General features: G+C 44.5%; 2 protein-coding genes across 8 annotated transcripts in view; one reads left to right on the top strand and one right to left on the bottom strand.

Annotated features, from left to right (window-relative positions):
- The window catches only part of LOC123501375 (TP53-binding protein 1-like), a 55,396-nt gene extending 41,720 nt beyond the window's left edge, over nucleotides 1-13,676 (bottom strand). For 2 of the 7 annotated variants that reach the window (XM_045250178.1, XM_045250184.1), the window contains exons 1-10: nucleotides 12,760-12,949; nucleotides 11,818-11,971; nucleotides 11,203-11,469; nucleotides 10,510-10,786; nucleotides 10,221-10,318; nucleotides 8,757-8,855; nucleotides 8,507-8,618; nucleotides 5,006-8,290; nucleotides 4,131-4,402; nucleotides 3,421-3,528 (exon numbers count right to left, since the gene is read on the bottom strand). In XM_045250178.1, coding sequence (XP_045106113.1) covers nucleotides 3,421-3,528; nucleotides 4,131-4,402; nucleotides 5,006-8,290; nucleotides 8,507-8,618; nucleotides 8,757-8,855; nucleotides 10,221-10,318; nucleotides 10,510-10,786; nucleotides 11,203-11,469; nucleotides 11,818-11,971; nucleotides 12,760-12,846 — 4,759 coding nt within the window. In that variant the 5' untranslated portion in view covers nucleotides 12,847-12,949. The other 5 variants (XM_045250182.1, XM_045250183.1, XM_045250181.1 and 2 more) reach the window with 5 other exon arrangements.
- Nucleotides 13,677-14,080: 404 nt separating this feature from the next.
- Nucleotides 14,081-19,733, top strand: LOC123501374 (40S ribosomal protein S6-like). The gene is made up of 5 exons (XM_045250176.1): nucleotides 14,081-14,188; nucleotides 15,129-15,333; nucleotides 18,648-18,793; nucleotides 19,005-19,208; nucleotides 19,533-19,733. Exons 1-5 carry the CDS (start codon nucleotides 14,183-14,185, stop codon nucleotides 19,710-19,712), a joined length of 741 nt encoding a protein of 246 aa, XP_045106111.1. The 5' UTR covers nucleotides 14,081-14,182; the 3' UTR covers nucleotides 19,713-19,733.
- The last annotated feature ends 241 nt before the right edge of the window (nucleotides 19,734-19,974 follow it).

The following is a 19,974-nucleotide window of genomic DNA, read 5'->3' as shown; positions in this document are numbered from 1 at the left end:
ACATGAAGCGAAAACACCCGTACATGCGCGGGTGGAGTTTCCTATACACTTCGTGGGCGGCTGCCCCATTAACTTAGTTTTGATCCACCAACTTTATACTTTGCCGCACCAATTTTTTGGAAGATTTCGAGGTTTTATGACTTCAAACTGATCCCTTTTCGACATAATCACCCAGAACTATCTGACCTGAATACTTCTTGTCATTAAAATAATCATATCCAATCAAAACAATTATTCGACATGGCATTTTACCCCACCAACTTCTTCTAAATGCTCCACACATGCGTACATGTGAACAAAAACGAAGAAAACGACATGTGGCCATTGCTTAAAAACTTGACCTGATTGAGCAAAACCAATGTGATTTTTGGATTCAGCGCATCAGATTCCTTCTAAATCACCTGAAAAAACGCAGACAACAAATTTGTTGTTGACCAGTGAAATCTTGATGGGTTATCATCTCCTCTAACTCTTGTCATTTCTTTGATGTGTTGGTACAGAGCATTTTCTGTCATTTTATCAAATACTTTAGCTCCTCAACTCCCTTCCTTGCATTTCGGCTCTATACTTTCCCAGTCCACTTCTTTACAGTTAAAATCACCACAAAGTATGATGCAATTTGATCCTCTGATTAATCTTTCTAAGGTATCCAAGGTCTCTTTCCTCATTCTCTCATGGCTTCTCTTGTCCAAGCTCCTGTATATCGTGCTACGTACGTCGTTATCACTGTTATTTTCTCATTTCCTTTCGTTGTAATTTCCACTGCTAACACTTCAGCTAATTCAGACTCAATCTCTATATTTTTCACCCTTAAACTGTTGTGGACCAGAATACACTCCTCCACCAAATCTACCCACTCTGTCTTTCCTCCAAATGTTGTATCCTTCCCAGCCAAACAACTCCATATTTATCTCTTTATTTTTTTTACTTTAGTTTCCACCATAAAAAATACCATGGGATTTTTTTCCCTTAGCAAGTCTGCTATTTCTAGTCTTTTGGAGCTTATGCCATCCACATTGGTATAAATTAACCTTAGATCCACTAAGACTTCTTCCTTCACACCTCTTGTCACTACTCCCTGGGGGCCATCATCCCTCCTATGGCCCCTTCCACCTCTACTGACACACCTCTCTTGAACAGTCTCACCACTTTTCCCCTCCTTATAGCAAAAGAATATTTCTTAGCTTCTTCATCTGTTCTGTTTTCATTTTGACTTCTAGCCACTTTTCTCATCTCTTGAACTCTCATTCTCTCTGGTAATGACATATCTCTATTTATATGTTTCTTTCATTCCCTCTATCCTTCTGAGCCTGTTTGCCATGGCCAACACCTCCCTTGCAGTTCTTTCAGAGCTGAATCTCACTTTCACAGATCTTTTGAGAGAGAGAGAGAGAGAGAGAGAGAGAGAGAGAGAGAGAGAGAGAGAGAGAGAGAGAGAGAGAGAGAGAGAGAGAGAGAGAGAGAGAGAGAGAGAGAGAGTTATGGATAGGTAGTGCAGGGCTGGCGCTAATCGCTCCTTTCCCCCTCCCTCGAGTCCCTTCCCTTCAATATGGGGGTTGACAGCAGCTACTCAATCACAGGCTACTTTTCAAACCCAACTGCAAAACTGACGAATGAATGTGTACTGCAGCCTATTTAGAGAAATGATTACCCTAAACTTTTTGCGATGTACGAGTGAATGCCTGACTTCTGATCTTTCTAAGATTTCCGATTGGGGCAGAGAAAACTTAGTAGTTTTCAATGCCTCAAAAACTCGATTTCTCCATCTATCAACTCGACACAACCTTCCAGACAACTATCCCCTCTTCTTCAATGACACTCGACTGTCTCCCTCTTCCACACTGAATATCCTCAGTCTTTTTTTTTTTTTTTTTTTTTTTTTTACATTACAAGGGCACTGGCCAAGGGAAAACAGTGTTGGAAAAAAAAAAAAATCCCGCTGGTTGCCAGGCCCTGTTAAAAGGAAAGTAGAAAGAGAAAAAACAAAAAAATCTAAAAGGAGGGTCCAGTTAACGTAAGAGGTGTCTTGACACTCCTCTTTTGAAAGAGTTTAAGTCATAGGCAGGTGGAAATACAGACACAGGTAGAGAGTTCCAGAGTTTACTGTCTGTCCTTTACTCATAATCTTAACTGGAAACTTCACATCTCATCTCTTGCTAAAACTGCTTCTATGAAGGTAGGCGTTCTGCAGCGTCTCAGCCAGTTTTTCTCACCTCTCCAACTGCTAACTCTGCACAAGGGCCTTATCCATCTTTGTATGAAGTACTCTCTGCATGTTTGGGGGTTCCACTCATACAGCTTTATTAGATAGGGTGGAATCAAAAGTTTTTCATTTCATCAACTCCCCTACTCTAACTGACTGTCTTCAGCCTCTCTCTTACTGGCAAAATGTTGCACCTTTTTCTATTTTTTATCGCTGTTTTCATGCTAACCGCTCTATTGATCTTACTAACTGCATGCCTCCCCACCTCCTGCAGCCTTGCTGCACAAGGCTTTCTTCTTCCTCTCATTCCTACTCTGTCCAACCCTTTAATACAAGAGTTAACCAGTACTCTCAATCATTTATACTATTCACTGGTAAACTCTGGAACTCCCTGCCTGCTTCTGTATTTCCATCTTCCTACGACTTGACTTTTTTTAACAGAGGTGTCGAGACATTTGTCCCTTGCTTTTGGATGACTCTTTTGACCTCTTAGGGAACCTTCAGTTTCAGTGGACTTTTTTTTTTTTCCTAACATTTTGTTGCCTTTGGCAGTGTTCCCTCTTGCATAAAAGAAATAAATAAATAAATAAAAATAAATACAAAAACATAATAATATTTTATAGAGAAGCAGGAATCTGATGCATTATCATCCTAACATGCTCCAGGAAATTACCATTGAATGAACAATCATGTGTGAAAATTTCATGTCAATCAGATGAATATAAACAGCAAAACAAGGACAAAATTATGAAAAATCTTTACGAGCGAATATCTCAAAAAGTACTGTTTTACACTTTAAAAGTTTTTAAAAAATACATATAAACTCTGATCAACTTTTGTTTGGTATTATTTCAAACTACAACAATTTTTTTGTTGGAATTAGATTTTTGATAATGCCAATAGAAAACGAAATGAAGTGGGAAAAAAAAAAAAAAAAAAGACAGGCAGCCAATTCAAGTCAGACTTTAGTCCCTGGATCAGTCAGAGAACGATTTATCGCAAACTATGAGTTATTGCGCTCCAAGTTATCGAGGTTCAACAGCACTCTGAAAACTAATCCATATTAGTTTCAGTTGATCAAATACTATTTTGCCTGTCTCAAAGGAAGATCAGAAGACAAAATGACATAATTCAAGCTTTCATGTACCCCTCGACACAATCTCTTTACATCCTAACACTCCATAATGTGTAAAGTAACAAAATCACCCAGCACTAACCCTTGAACATCTGGGATCCTACGGGAGGCAGTGGTCCCAAGCTGGGGTCCTCTGGCATGTCGTCCAGCTTGGGTTCTCTCACAGGTGTCAGGGTACTACTGGACTGGCCTGCACAGGGGAGAGAAACAGGCCAGGTTGGTGTGTGCCACTACATTCAAGCATTATGGCACTGCACCTGAATTTAACACTTTTCATTTGGTTTGGTAAGGTCTTTCCTAATTATTAAGCATTCTGAGATCATTTTCCTTGTTCCACAGCCATGCCTAACCATTTTTCTGACTCAAAACAGTTACATACTTCTTTCAATTTATTTGCTTTTTTTTTCTATGTTGTCAAGGTTTATGAAGATTTCACTGTTTCTAGTGCTGTGAGGTGTTGCATATTGCATTGAAGGAGTTAAATGATACTCTCTACTGAATTAACATAATCAGACAGACTGAAAAGTTCACAAGGAAAGACACCAGACTTCATGTGACAGTCACTGTACAACCTACTTGTAGATTAATGGACACACCAAATGCATTACACAATGTGCAATGAGTAATTTCTAGCAGCCACCAAAAATATTGCAATTATGATGTAGAAAAAGGCTAATATTTTTATAAATAGAGGCTTCAGTGAATTAATGTCAACAAAGTTGGGACATGCAGCCAACACCATGACATCAACACAACATGTGGCAGTTTGTTCCATCACTGTGGTGGACTTGCCTGGGGGACGGCCACGCTTCTTTGGCGGAGTGGCCAGGAGAGGGGAGTGCATCACTTCCACCTGGGCTGCCAGTTCCTCCTGCAGCTGGCAGTCTCTCTCCTGCATGAGGGTCCTCGCAGTGCCTCGGTTCCGGTGGGCACCACGAGGGGTTCGGGATCCCCTTGGGGTTGTGCCAAGTCTCCTCTTCTTCGGCGTGACTTCTGCATCACTCTCCTCTGCCACAGCATACAGGTTGCGTCCCCGGGCAGCTTTCCTGCTGCTTGGTGTCCTGCTGGTGGTGGTGGAGGTTAAACACAGGCCACAAAGCTTGACAAACATAAGCAGCTGCAATGAGCTGTATCATCTCTATTGTGACACACTAAGCTTTGTTATGTCTTATATTTTATGCATTTGTGTTTGCAGCAGTTACTAAATGTTTCATGATTAAAATTTTCTTTGAAATATGAGTTATATGACCAATGAGCGGAAGTTGTGCCTTGCCTGCAAATTTACAAAAAATATTTCAGTGGTTTTCATCAAATTTTGATAAAGATTATTTCAAACTGTTTTTGAAGAACATGAACATGGCCTGCATTGGAACTGGCAACTCAGTGGCTTTTTTTTTTAACACTTTCTGTTGCCCTTAGCCAGTTTTCTCCTATAGCAGTAAAAACTTTATTGTTGCAATAATTAAGCTGAGTTTTGCAGATTCAGGTTCATAATTTTTTGCATAACTCAGTGTAAACTTGTAGCAGCAGTGTATGTATCATGATAATGTAATGATGCAGCTTTTTTCTATTGTATATAAAGAACGAAGATTTAGTTTGTGGAGGCAAGACAAGGTTGCTACATCACCAGGCAGTCCTAGCAATGCCAGACCACAAGTGTCACTGACCTGGAGCCCGCCAGCTCATGCAGCTCGTCACCCTCCCCAGCAGTGGCCTCACTGGTGTCCAGGTTGTCGTCGGCCTTCTTGGAGCGTGGCGAGTAGAACTGCTTATCCTGCTGCTGCCGCCGCCTCCGCCCAGCCACGATGTTGTCCAGGGACACGTCTCTGCCCGGTGAGGCGACCATTGAGCGGAAGTTGTGTCTTGCCTGTAACATGTGGTGGGCCTGGGCACCACTGAGGAGGAGGTGCGAGTGTGGCACGCGCTGTGTGGCGCCACGGTCTGTTTCCACGATGTGCAAGATTGTGCTGCCCACTCTAATGTGGCCCTTCACCACACCCATGTCACTGTAGTGTTCAGAGTCTGAGTGCTGCCGCACATAGCAGGCCTGGCCCCGGGGCAGCAGGGCTGTGGGCAGTAGGTACACCTCCCGCACCGACGCCTCGTATTGGTCCAAGGTGAACTGCACGTGCCAACGGTCCGTGCCGTCGCGATCCCGCAGAACGGCCGAGTAAAACTTATTATCAGTGAAGCGTGCAAACACCAGTAGGTCAGGCTCCAGCTCCACCTCACGCACCCGCCTCAGGATGTGTGCCAGCTGCTGCTCTGAGTCCCCACCCACACGCCCCACAAATGCCTCCTCCTCTTCCTCTGAGAGTGGTGCCTGCGAGGCCTGCAGCATCCTCCACACCTCTGGCGGCAGGGACCCTCGCAAGTCTGACAGGCCAGGTGGCAGCTCCTCGTTGTCTTGTTCAGGTGGGTTGGGACTATTGGGTGGGCAGAAGGCATCCTCATCATCTGTATCAGAGTCATCTGAGGGTCTTGCAACCACTGCCCTGCCCCGACCTCGGCCTCGACCTCTCCTGGAGGTGCCACGGCTGGCTTCCCGCCCTCTGGGACGACCGCGGGCCCTGCCTCTCCCCCGCCGGCTAGGAGTCCTGGGGCTGCCGTCATTGCTGGAGGGAGCTGGCCCAGCAGTTTTCTTTGGCGGGGAGTCAAGACACACCTGCTCCACCACCTTGGGGGAGTCACCCTCAACCTGGCCTCTAGACCCCACGGCAGGCACCAGGAAGGCTGCTTCCTTCTGGGGCCGAGGTGGGGAAGACAGTGTCACCACACTGCCTATGGACAATCGAGAGGACTCGATGCTAGAGATGATGGAGGTGCGGCGCGAGGACCCCGAGGACGAAGAGCTCTTGTCTCCAAGGTAACCAGAAGAACTGGTGGTGGTGGACAGGCTGCTCACATCAGAGATCCTACGGCTGCTGCTGCTGCTACTGCCACTGCTGGAGTTGTGGAAGACACTCAAGACAGTGCACACCAACACTTGACTCCCATCACGAGTCAACACCAGCCTCTCGCTGCTCTCTGGATGAACGTACTCCACTGCTGGCCTCAGCGTGCGTGTCTCTCTGAAGCCGGCTCTCATCAGTTCCAGCATGCTGTTGAAAGGCCCCTGAGCTTCCAAGGCCTGTGTGTCAGGAGACTTGAATGTCACTGACTTGGCACTGGATCCTTCCTCTGGAGAGGTGGTGTGGGACTTGGAGGCTTCTTTGTCTGCATTGGAGACACTGAGACTGACTCCCTCACTAGTATTTGGAGGTGAGGCTGCAGCTTCCTTCTCTTCTACATCCTGTGGCTGGGAACCTCTCTTGCTGAGCAATGCCTTGGCAGCAGGCGGGCGCAATTTTTTACGCTTTCTATGAGGGGTTCCTTCATCCTCACTGTCTGTCTTCTCCACCAAGATGGTGTTTGTGCCCTCTGTGGAGCCAGCACTCTGTGAACCTTCCTTCCTGCCAGAACCCAGGAGGGATGTTGTCTGTGAGGACTTGAGGTGCTGACTAGCAAAGGGAGTGGACTGGTAGGATCTGGAGGGAGTCAGGGGATACACTGTAGTAGAAGAGTTGGAGCCACTCTCTGGCTCAATGCTTCTCCCCTCTGATGCCTCTTTGGTGGAAAGATCTTCCCCTGTCTTATCGACTTCTGTGATCTCAAGGGATGAGTCAGTAATCACCTCAAAACTCTTTTCCTCTTTCTTTGTGTCTGCAGTGAGCAGTTCCTCTTGGTGGAGCCTTTTATTGGCAGCTTTTGACACCTTCACAAACATGGACTCACTTTCTGGCAGGTGCTGGCACTCCTGTGAGGAAGGTGTGCAAATGTTTGGCATCTGTAACCTAAGTGATGCTTGAGAAGGCTGGCTATCATCAGGTGGAGAGCTTTCTTCTTGAGTTTCCTGCTTTTCCTGACTCTCTGCTTCACTCTGGCTGCTCTTCTCCCTCTCAGGTTCTTCTAATACACCTACTGTGGTCTGAGTGGGTTTGCCTTTGGTCTGAGAATCTTGCAGAGGGAGAGTAATTAAAGACTCAATGTCTGGTTGGGTGAGGATGGCAGGTTTGCATATTTTTTCTATCTGTGTGGCTGGCATGGTGCCCTCAACACAATCTGCTGCCCCCACTGGTGAGCGATCCATTGGCTGGGGAGGTTCTGACCCACTCAGACGCAGGTGTGGCTCTGATTCACTTTGCATACGGTCCTGACTGGCTGGGTCTCTGAACAGAGGGTCAGGCTGAGTGGAGGACTCCAGCACCAGATTCAGGTCTTGTGACTCCATCCCTGATTCAAGGGAGAGCCGTCCCTTGGGCTTCTCATACACCACCTCTACACTGCGATTCTTTGGGTCGTCCTCAAGGATCTCAACATCACTGTCATCCTTCTCAGAGCTTTGGGAGCCACTCTCCCCACCAGGTGAAGCGTGCATCCTCATGGGCATTGGGAAAGATCTTATTGCCAGTTTCACATCTGATCCCCTCTCACTCTCCCCTTGTTTGTCTGAAGCAGAATTATCTTCCCTGGCACCTTCTGTAACTGGTGCACTGAATCTTTCCTTGTCACTGCTCTCTTCCTCTGCCTCTGTGTCCACTGGCAGCCTCAGCGGTCCCTCGCATGGCTCGTCACTGCTGCTGCTGGACTGGAAGGTGAGTGACCTGACAGTGGATGTGCGTGGTGGTGGCTTTGAGGCTCGGAGGGGTGGGTGGATCTGCTTGGGACTGATCTCCACATCCTTGCTGGTAAGGGCCTTGTAGCCCACGTTTACTGGCTCCTCTCCTGACTCACTGCTGCAACTGGTGGGTGGCTCTGTCTTACGCAGTTTAAGAGGCACCTGGGCTGTATCTGACTCTGAGAAAGGAGTCTCTGAGTCTCTTCTCTTCCTCTTCAGGGGTGACAGCTGCACATGAGGGCTGCTGGGAGATGATGGTGATGTCCCAGTGCAGGCTGGAGTGTCTGCTAACATCCTGAAGATGAACAGAAATCATTCACATGATGTAAATGGTGAAAGAGAAAGAGAAAGAGAGAGATCACATAACCTTCCTCTTTCAAACATGAGCAATTTTGCATCTAAGAAAGAAGGAAATAAAAATCTAACAAAGGTCTAACTAATGATTGGTAGCTATCTTTACATAACCACTACCTGACAAATAGATGAATGAAAGACCCAGGAGCTTGCTCACCTTGGGGGCGACTGTATGATGAGGGGATCCCGGGCCTCTTCCTCCTCCTGGGACAACTGCAGGATGGGGATGGTGGTGGCAGGGGTCACAGTGAGGCCCTCCGGCTCAGGATCTGAGGGTATCACCACAAATCTGTTACATTAAGCCTCTCTTACATTAAACTTCCCACACACACCTGTCAATAGCAACAATTTTCCATTGTATTACTGGCAACAATAAGTATTCCTATCAAAAGAGTGTCTGTCAGCACCTGGTGGTTGGAAGGCCTCTCTCTGTAGTGGGTGGAGTGGGAGTTCTGCTTCCTGACTGGCAAACAGATCATCCTGGGACTCGACAGCTTTCTCTCGACCTGCCAGACACACCATAAGTCACTGGTCCATCTGCATTCTATGAGCAACATTATCAAACACCTAACCACCTAACCTCTACTGCTTTCATCAGGATTGAATGGATTTTCATTGGAATTTTCATTATCACAGTGACAGTTTCACAAGTATTATTCAACATCTATGGGGGAAAAGATCCATGAGAACTAAAACAATTATCTCCAATCTTTCAAAACACTTCTGATGGGAACCAAACAGACTAAGAGCCAATTTCATTCATTTCCTCTTATTGTGATCATTGCAAGTGGATACAAATCCCCACCAACAATAATTAATGTGATTTCAGTCTTTTTTTCCAGCATTGTTTGTTTTTATCCTTACTGGAAATCGAAACATTTGGTAATGCAGGTCTGAGAGCTGCTAGACCTCCCCAATTATTATTATTTTTCCATGCAAATAGTACAAATTATTTTTCTCTTGTATTTGTACTACTTTCAAAATTATATCAAAATTATCTAACAGCACAGCAACACTTTGTACAGGATACTATAGCAATTTGGTAAAATTTATTAAGAATTTGGATAGCAGTGTGAACTAACTCACTTCAGCTGAGCAAAACTCCTGCAATAATCTTGACATACACAGAAACCATGAGATATATTGGATAATATTGAAACATTATAATTTCTATCAGGAGGCTGGGTGTGGTCAGGTTAAGCTATGTTTAGATTAATTCAGTCCATTAATTTCATTGCTAATCTTTTAATGTGTAATCATGATTAAAAAGAAAAAATAATCATAATTTGGCCTAGAAGTAAATTTTCACTGCCTTAAAATTTCAAGGTCAGTTATTTCCACAAAACCCAAAAACATTTCAATGAAAAGTGTGAGTATAAATCAGTGAGGAGAGGAGAGATAGATGATTTGTTAAAGGCCTGGTTGGCACATGGAAAGTTTCATGAATGTTAGATATTGTAAGAGAAGAAATCATACATATCACAATATGTATTCATGATAGCAGGAGACGGATATGCCGTGTTAGAGGCATTAGTGACATTTTCATGCCTTCTTTTTTTTCCTAGGGCTCCCATGATCAGTCCTTTTATCAATAAATTACTCATTTTGTCTAATAGTTGCACTCTAGCAAATCAAAATTAAAGAATCAAAGGTAATTGTTTTGCTTGGTTGGTTATCACAAAAAACAGTGAAAACAACAGTGAAATGAAATCAAGGTGCTGGTAATGCTGTTAGCAGGTTGGTTAGGCTTTTGGTTAGGAACATAATCAAGCACCTGTGAAATCGGCCCTAAGAATACAACCCTAAGTATTGTCTACACTTTACAGTATGTGATACCCGTCTCTGATGGTTGTGTCTTTGTACTGCCTTACCACTTTCACTGGTGGGGGCAACTCCAGTCTGCGGCTGTGGAGGTCCAACCCCCTCACCCTCCTGCTTGTGGTCCCTGCTGGTGCTGGTCATTGCCACCCTGTCAGCCACAACACAAGCCAGTACAATAACTTTCGGGAACTTTCAACTGATGCAATGCAAATAATCACTAACAATACAAGTAAATCACATAATACAATGGAAATATACAACATAAACTATTCTATTAGAGAGAGATAGGATCATAAAGCATCCATATTCACACTACATTATGCAAAACAGATGTCTCACCCTTCACTGGAGTCACTGGACGGCTCATGACTGCTCTCTTCTTCCTCTTCCTCCGTCCCCGAGCGCTTCTTGCCACCCTTATCCCCACCTTTACCCTGGTCCCCTCCTCCCTGTCCCCCACTGCCAGTGCCCTCCTCTCCTCCTGTGGTATCTTTCTCCCCATCCTTGGCCGTTTCCTGTTTGGTGGCATCTTCTGCAGCCTTCTCTCGGCTGCTGGTGCTGGAGCCATCGCCTGAACCATTGCCACCGCTGGCCTCCCGCACCACCCCAACCTCACCTGTGTGCAAGAGTTTATGTCACACCAAGAAACACACACTGCTGAGTAGGTGTTGTAAGAGAACTAAAAGATGGAGAGGTGTTGTCTGAGGGGTGTGTTACTAGCTACTGGTGATAGGAGTGGATAGAGGAGCTAAATGACAGGAGTATTGATAGGAAGAGAGCAGGTGTGGAGAACACTGCTGAAGGTCTTCTTAGTGACCTTGTCTTATCAACAGGCCAACAGGCAATGATGTCCAGGAGGAGGAGGAGGAGGAGGAGGAGGAGGAGGAGGAGGAGGAGGAGGAGGAGGAGGAGGAGGACAAAAATGAGGAGGGACAGGAATAGGAAGAGGGAGAGGAGTGAGAGAATAAATATACAATTTTTGGACAAGGAGACATGTATTATTCAGGGATGTACAGGGAGTGGGAGCCATACTTGCACTCCTGGTGGCCCAGATGGCAGAGCACCCTGGGAGGGGCTCACCCTGGCCGTTGCAGCTGCCCAGTGTCATGTCGAAGTCCCGGTCCTCAGTGGGGGAGTCAACACGGCCCTTGAGGAACCTATCCACTGGGGAGTGTCCATTTTCTTGGGCTGGCGTCACAGGGAACTGTGGCTCCCACTCCAGGGGCAGGAATGGAAGGGACTCACTCTCAGGGTCTTCTGGGAGGCCAAGGGAGAGCGTCTGTGGCACCTTCCGCCGGCCTGTGGTGAAAAGATGCTGTGAGGAATAACAAGGTGGAGGAAGAAGTGGAGTATCAGCATGGAACAAGGAAGGAATACACTGATGAAGGGATAGCTTAGACTAGAATACAGACTATGACATGGTGTGTTCTGGTGTCATGTTATGGAGAGATAGAGCACTAAAAAGACTAAGAAATGGTAGAATCAGTAATATAGAAAGAATATCAAATGATGAAATCAAATCAGTATATATAGAAAGAATATCAAATGATGAAATGGTGGGAATAAGAGACAAATGGTGCAAGGTAGTGGTGGAATAAAAAGAGAGAGAGTAGTTTGTGTGGCAGCAGACAGGAGACACACACACACCAGGGCCATGAGTATCAGCAAGGAGTGAGGTGCTGTCCGTGGAAGGGGCGGTGATGTCTATGTCCTCCTGGCTGGGTGTGGTGGGCACTAGATCCTCCTCCTCATCATCTTCAATAGTCTGGCTTAGGCTCTTGATGCTCCACTCGTCCCCCATCTGTCGGCAATACACAATGGTAACACTGTGACACCTCCCACTCTCCTACTCACTCTGACCAATGCTGACTCCAGGTAGTGCTACACTGCAGGGATAAATATTCATGTCATACCCTCTTTGGAATAGCATGGAAATACTGAGTACTGGAAAATTCATCTTAGGGTCGGGACAAAGTGACTGAGAGGCCAAGCTGTGCACTGATCCCTGGCCACACTTACAGTAAACAGGAGACGGATATGTTACTGGTCAGGCAGCGTGTAATCACACAATACCTGTGTGATTCTTGGTTGGCCTTGGCTGTCCCCTGTCACTACAATTACAAAGCAGCTTGTTAAATAAACACAAAACAGATATGTCTTGATAAATATAAATAAATAAATGTACATATATAGATATATCTAGGTGTATATATATATATATATATATATATATATATATATATATATATATATATATATAAACTTGCTTCATACATTTATATCAGCCAAGGTGACAAACAGTGAAAGATAGTGTAGTATGACATTAACAAAGGTAAACATTCTAATCTACCATACACTGCCACTGACAACTGTCCAGTTCAGACTCAACGGTGGTGTTAATTTTGGTTACTCCCTAATATGAAGGTGAAGATGCTACTTAGCTCGCTAATTAAGTTTGTGTGTGCGTGTGTGTTTATGTCAGGCAGTGGATGGTGTGTGGGACTACCTACAGAAACACCCCGTGGGCACACAAAGACACACGCCCCTGGCACCACCACCATCAGTAGGCCAGCACACACCGCCACCTACACCAGTGCGGGGAGGGCCAGGGCAGGCCAGGGTGCAGGACAATAGCATGTAATGAGCGGTGTGCCGCGACCAAGCCGATCCCTCCATCAGCCCCACCAGGTGCCCTCCACGCCCCCGCCGCCACCCTGGCACCAACACCCTAGTGTTCCCTGTGGTCCCCTGGCTGTGTCACCGGGGCACTGGCACCCTCCCGCGGCAGGCAGCCTCACCCTGGTTGGAGCAGCAGCATCCGCCGGGCTCACGGACTGCACAGGACCTGCGCCTCGCAAGTTTTGTTTTGGTGTGACGCTTTAAGTCACGTGACGTCATGCCGCCCAGCGCGCGTCCTGGCACTCCCTCGCCCCCTCTTCCCGCCACTGTGCGCCACCCGCACATCCTATCCAGCCCTTGCTCAGCCTCTATCAAAGCCTACTTCCCTGTTCATCAGACCATCCTTCATCAACCTCCTCAAACCATGACCAATCCTTTTCCCTGCCTGATTTCAAGCCTCACTCATCAGACCCTTCTTCCTTCAGCCCATTCCTCAGCAGAACTCCCTCCTACGTACATGTCACTATTACTCACTCACTACTGACGGCATCACCAGGCATAAATATGCGAACGTGTCCCGCAACTAACGTTTATTATTCCTCAGCACTCGCCCCTATCCTTCAGCCTGAGAGTGATCTCAGCTCTGGTGTGCCGTTGTCATAGAGGTCCTGCAGGATATCTAGGATTGCATGGTAATGAAATGCTTTGTGGTGCATGGGTTTCATCAGTGTATGTGTATCACGGGAAATGTTTCCCGTTGCATTGTTCTGGCCATGAATAAACAGGTTTTCTGTGCAAGAGACAAGTAGAAGCCTACAGCAGTGCAAGCAGATGCTGAATGCGTTCCAGCATCAACAGAGCAAGCATCCCTTTGTCAAAATTGCGTTGCTTGCGTATGAAAGGTAATCTAAATATGGATTATAATCTAATAATACGAACACATTTTCATAAATAAATTCAAAGCATTGGGAAAGATACACGCATCTCCAATTTTCTTTTCGGAATTTAAAGGATTTAGGATAAAACCTGAGAATACACCAGAAAATTTTATATTAGGATTTTTTGTATCCATTAAATAGAAAAATGCTAAAATAAAAATTGTCAAAATTATATTTTGCAATCTCATTTCAGGATTGAATTAATGACGTAGACGAGTCCCTGAAGAAAGAGAAACTCAATAATCTCACCCTAAAAAAACAAACTTGCTATTTTTCTCATACCAAAACATATAAAACAAATACTGGGGAAACCCTTATAATGACATTTACCCAAAGCACCACGAGAATAGAGGAGAGGGAGAGAAGGCCGAGAGGGGAGGGGGCCTGTAGGGGGCGCTGTGGGCTTGTGAGAGTCTTTCCGAGGGAGGACAGGGAGAGGGAGGCAGCACGGCAACATGAAGGTATAAACTAATGCTACTTCTCCTTCATGTGCTGTCCTAACCACCCAGTACTACACCAGAAATGTGGATTAAAGACTGCCGGTTAGGTGGAGAATGAAAGAAAGTAGGGTGGAGTGGGAAATAGTGCAGTGGAAGAGGTTAAATGTGACGGTGCGCGGTGTGGTAGTGTTGACCGCGTGCATGTGTGTGTGTGTGTGTCCGGCTCCACATGTTTACCTGACACATTTTAACCTGGATCTGCATTTTTTTTCGTGGGTGTATAGTGAGTAAAGGTTGTAAGGAGTGGTGTGTCCTGTTCCACGTGATGACTTCGTATTTTTCTGTGGTTGGTTTCCGAGTGTGAGGAGATGCGGAGGGTATGATGTGGTGTGGTGAGCGGAGGCGCCGAGGTGTGGTCATGTCGTGATATTCCTGATTTGTGTGAGTGAAACCGTGCACGTGTATTTGAGCCACCAATCATAGGTCAACATTTGGTTTGTGCAGCAGGCTGACCGCTGTGTTGGTGGGTGCGGTGCAGGCTCTGGTGATCTGATGCTGGGCAGGTGGATTGCAAGGAGTTAGACAGGCTGTGGAGGAGTGAAAAACATATCACTTAGTTGTTTTACTGTTACACATTGTGTTAATACATTTCTACCACAGGGCATAAGTACTTTATACGTCTGCAGTGAAGATTTCTTAAATTAGCCTTATGATAATGTTTTGTTGAGCATTTAGTTTTAGTAACATGTTTATAGTTTTAGTATAACCACAATCAGGCAGCTACGGGGCCCTATATGGCTCCTTACTGGCATTTCACATTGTGGCAGATCAATACCAGCCAGCGGCTAGGGAGCCCTGCTCCTGTTTGCCTGCTGCTGGGGACAACACATGAGATAGTGTTTGGTTACTTGAACTGTGCGTGTTACTGTTTTTTCACACACCCGCCATCTCTCCCTCACAGTTAAACGTTTCCTACCCCGCGACGGGGTGCCAGAAGCTCTTTGAGTTTGATGACGAGAAAAAGACTCGTATCTTCAATGAGAAGCGCATGGGACAAGAGGTGGAGGCCGACTCTCTCGGTGATGAGTGGAAGGGCTACGTGCTGCGCATTGCTGGCGGCAACGACAAGCAGGGCTTCCCCATGAAGCAGGGTGTCCTCACTAACAGTAAGTGTGCATTGTGCCCTTATCCCCACTCATGTGTTGGTGACTTGTTTCTGTGCTACTTCCAATAATATGAATTTGTAATGTATCATTTTAAATGTAAACTGGTCTTTATATGATAACTCTTGTTGCACTGCAGTGTTATCACTCCCTAAAGAAAAAATCCATCCAGTGTTATCACTTCGTTCATGTACACCAATTATTAATTCTTGTTATTGTCCAACTTGGAGTTTTAGTAATATTCCTTCCTGGATTTCTAACTTGTATCTCATGATGAACTATAAACAAAGGTTGTGGAGCAGTGAAAGACAAAGCACTTAGTTGTTTTACTGTTACACATTGTGTTAATACATTTCTATCACAGGGCATAAGTATTTCATACGTCTGCAGTGAAGATGTCCCAAGTTAGCCTTATAATGATATTTTGTTGAGCATTTAGTTTCAGGAACATGTTTATAGTTTTAGTATAGCCACAATCAGGCAGCTACGGGGCCCTATATGGCTCCTTACTGGCATTTCACATTGTGGCAGAGCAATACCCAGCCAGCGGCTAGGGAGTCCTGCTCCTGTTTGCCTCTGGCTGGGGACAACACATGAAATAGTGACTTGTTTTTAGCAATGTTCCTCCCTGGAGTTCTTACTTGTATCTCATGAAGTTGCTAAATATGAAATTTTTTATTACCACTAAACAGGTATGCTCCTTTAGGTGCACATAAAACAAGAAGACCCCAAACACTCAACAAGAGACACAGCTTGGCCATGACCACCACCATCATCCTAGAGAGTTTCGTTCTCGTTTATAAACAACAGTAACCCCTTCCCCAACAATTTTTTAGTTAAAAACATTTCTTTTTCAGACTAATTTTTTTTATTTTGGTTCTATATAGTATTTTTCATGCTGATTATGAAAACAGCTTGTAATTATTGTTTTTCCCCATTTTTGTGGTTAACTTTTTATTTTGAAAATACGTTTTTAGACATGTACGAGTTAACTCGTCTTCCTATAAACTCCAAGCTCTCCCCTCACCTCCCTCCTCACTTGTCGAGAAATATTCATTGTCTGATGAACTGGCAGTGTCATCAGAATTATTCAAGCTTCTGAGGGAAGGTTCATATTCGCTATCTTCCTCAGAACTAGATATTTGGGGTGTAAATTATTTGAAAAGGGTACAAAAAATGAGTGGTAATGAGGATGGAAACAACACCCATGTGACGACAGCAAGTCTAGTAAGAGCGTCCTTGAAATCCCACCGCTCTACCCTGTCGCCTCTTGCCAGGCGTACAATTTGACAAGAATACTCGTTTCACAAGTAGAATGGCTTAGAAAGGCTCAGAATCGACGAGTATATATGTCTGTAGCTGGTTTCTGAAGGTCAAGTTTTAGACGAGTATACTCATCGACGACTGAAAACGGAACATTTAGTGAAAACGAATATATATGTATGTAGCTGGTTTTTGAAGGTCAAATTTTAGATGAGTATACTCGACGGACTGAAAACGGAACATTTAATGAAAATGAGTATACTCGTTTCTGCCGAGGAAGGGGTTAACAAACCTGCAGGATTAGTTAATATTTTATTTAATATACTGTTTATTACTTAAGTGATTTTGTTAGTTCTCCCTATGTCTCACAAAAGTTCTGTATTGGAGTTTGGATCAACAGTCTAGAACACTAGGTACCTGGGTGACTTAATGGCACTGTACCACTGGACCAAATACATAGATGGCCAAGCAGAACTATACTACACTGATTACCCCAAGGCTCGACCTGTATAATGCAGGCTCTTGAGAACTGATCTTGTTAAATGCATGATGATTTTCCATGATTAATCTGCAATTTCTCTGTTTGACCTATTCTCTATCTCTCCTGTCACTACTACTAGACGCCACAGATCTGAATTAGCCAAACCACACACCTGCACAATGTAGAGAATTTTTCTGTATTAGGTGCATTCATCACTGGAACTCCTTTCCAGACATTGTTGTGGGTGCTAATGCTATGGGATCGATTGTGATCTGCTATGTAGGTGCCTTCAACCGCCAGATGGGTTAATTATTTCACAGCAAGTTGGTCTAGTGGAACGTACTTTTCTGCACATTTTGTAAATATTAAATGGTTTAATAAAATAGTTATAATCTTTCTAAGAATGTACTCGTGGCATATAAGCTAAAAAAGTGGGAATGTTTATATATATGTTGAGTGCTCTTCTTTACCATCCCTATTTCTGGGACAAAAAATAGAAAAGATCATTAATAGGTAAAGCGTAGTTTTAATGCCTTTTTCTTTCCATATAAATTAATATGAATTATATTCCTACAGAAAATCACAACAATTAATAGTCTTAAGAAATTAACAGTATCGAGGATATTGTCTAACATGCACCGAGATTGTTCTATCGAAACGTAAACAAATCTAGCGTGTTAAGAGCCATCGCCACACTCGCTACACAACGACTTCACTATGGATAATACTATGGATATTAGTGAGGATGAACTTAGAAAATGGACAGTGCCAACTCCGAGAAACTTTCTGAGATCAAAAGGCATACCAAGTTCGCTTGTTGTGATTCAGTTAGGAAAATTCGGTTTCGGTAATGTTGGCCAGGTTATTTCGGCACAGACTCCGAAAATTGTTTTTTATAAATGCTACTCAGTGATATTTGCTCTACGCTTTTGAGTGGAGCATTATCCTATGCAGAAACTCTGACAATTTTGTGATAAGGTATATATGTACTATTAGACTTACAAAAAATATTTTGATGGGACACTGGTACATCCATACTTTGCACCATTAGGAACATATATTTGCATATTTTTATGTCATTTTCAATCAGACACATAGATAAATAACCAAACGTTTATATTATGAGGTATGTAGGCATGAATATTAGTATATATATTTTTTTAATAGGGCTTCCACAAGAGCGACAGTTCGGCGCGATAGGCATGACCAACTTGTGAATTAAACCAGCTGGCGAACAATGAAAACTACACAGATAGCGATTGGTGCCATTGGGACATTTTGATCCAGGCCTACACCATTCCTTTGGGCAGTCATTGTTTACATACAAAGTGGATTACTCTGGAATTTTTTGCTAATTAAGCTTTGTGTTATTCCATGTCTGCATTTCAACTTTATTATAGTTTACCAATATTTAACACCCAGTCACATACAGGAGTTCACTGGGCTGGCATGCCAACAGTTGTGGGGTACCCATCTATTCACCACTGATAGTGATGGGTGATAGGTGAATCTTTAGTGTAATTGGTGGTAGCCAACTAGGTAAGTAAACCACCTCACTCTTTCCTACCCTCAGACCGTGTGCGACTCCTGCTGTCCAAGGGGCACTCCTGCTACCGTCCTCGCCGCACTGGTGAGCGCAAGAGGAAGTCTGTGCGTGGCTGCATTGTGGACTCCAACCTGTCAGTGTTGGCTCTGGTCATCATCAAGAAGGGTGATGGGGTCAGTACCACTTGTTTGATCTGGTCTGCAACTTAGCTTCACTTTGTATGTGGTTCAGTTTTGATGGCCTAACTCAACACTTGGCTGGAAATTCTCCAGTATTGTTTGTTTGGGCTTGTCATTATTTATATACAGTTGTATGTATCTTTCCTTGGCTTGACATAGTGGGTGTCAGGTGAGTGGTGTCATTCCAATGCATTCCACCTTGCAGGAGATCCCCGGCCTGACTGACGGCTCCGTTCCCCGCCGCCTGGGTCCCAAGCGTGCCTCCAAGATCCGCAAGCTCTTCAACCTGAGCAAGCAGGACGATGTGCGTCAGTACGTGATCAAGCGCCCCCTGGCTGGCAAGGAGGGCAAGAAGCCCAAGAGCAAGGCACCTAAGATCCAGCGCCTCATCACCCCTGTTGTGCTGCAGGTGAGGTACTGGTGGTGTTAGAGGCAAGGATATCATTTATTACCCCAATAAGGGTGGAGAATGAATGCATTCATCATCATCCTTCACTTCATATTGTTCCTTGTTATGGGAGTGGAAGCCTATATATATATATATATATATATATATATATATATATATATATATATATATATATATATATATATATATGTGTGTGTGTGTGTGTTTTTTTTTTTTTTTTTTTTTTTCTCCATGTACAAAACAAATAGTTTTATATACCCTGAGTAATGTTTCATGTTTGTTGCACCATTTCCCATGTATCCTATGATATTGTTTGTTCCACAGCGCAAGAGACATAAGAAGGCCCTCAAGAGGCAGCGTGCCGTCAAGAACAAGGAGGAAAAGGCTGACTATGCCAAGCTGCTAGCCGTCAGGCAGAAGGAAGCCAAGGAGAAGAGGCAAGAGGAAATCCGTCGCAGGCGCTCCTCCATGCGCGATTCCAAGTCCTCTGAGAAGTCTAAATAAACCAATAAAGCCATAGGTTAATGCTGGTGTTTGATGTCCTCAGGTGAGAGAAGAGGTACATTTCCCACTGCTCTATAGCCTGTTGTACTCACACATAACTAAAGAATTACAAAACTGGTTGATTAATGTTCAGTGTTGCAATAACAGACAGAATTTAGGAACAGAAAGAGTGGGGATTACACAAAAGGTTCAGGAATGTTTTAAGTGAATGAGTGAAAATGAGAGAGGGGTGTGGTGCTGAATGACAAGCAAGGGAAGAGGA

This window comes from Portunus trituberculatus, chromosome 9, assembly GCF_017591435.1.
Source record: "Portunus trituberculatus isolate SZX2019 chromosome 9, ASM1759143v1, whole genome shotgun sequence".
Classification (NCBI taxonomy): Eukaryota; Metazoa; Arthropoda; class Malacostraca; order Decapoda; family Portunidae; genus Portunus; species Portunus trituberculatus.
The sequence above is the reverse complement of the archived record's forward strand: the minus strand, read 5'-3'. Positions and strand labels throughout refer to the sequence as shown.

What these genes read in the sequence shown, in the direction of transcription:
- LOC123501374 (XM_045250176.1), top strand. An exon ending in TCATCAAGAAGGGTGATGGG is followed by an intron (nt 18,794 to 19,004) that starts GTCAGTACCACT and finishes TCCACCTTGCAG; the next exon opens with GAGATCCCCGGCCTGACTGA. An exon ending in TCACCCCTGTTGTGCTGCAG is followed by an intron (nt 19,209 to 19,532) that starts GTGAGGTACTGG and finishes TTTGTTCCACAG; the next exon opens with CGCAAGAGACATAAGAAGGC.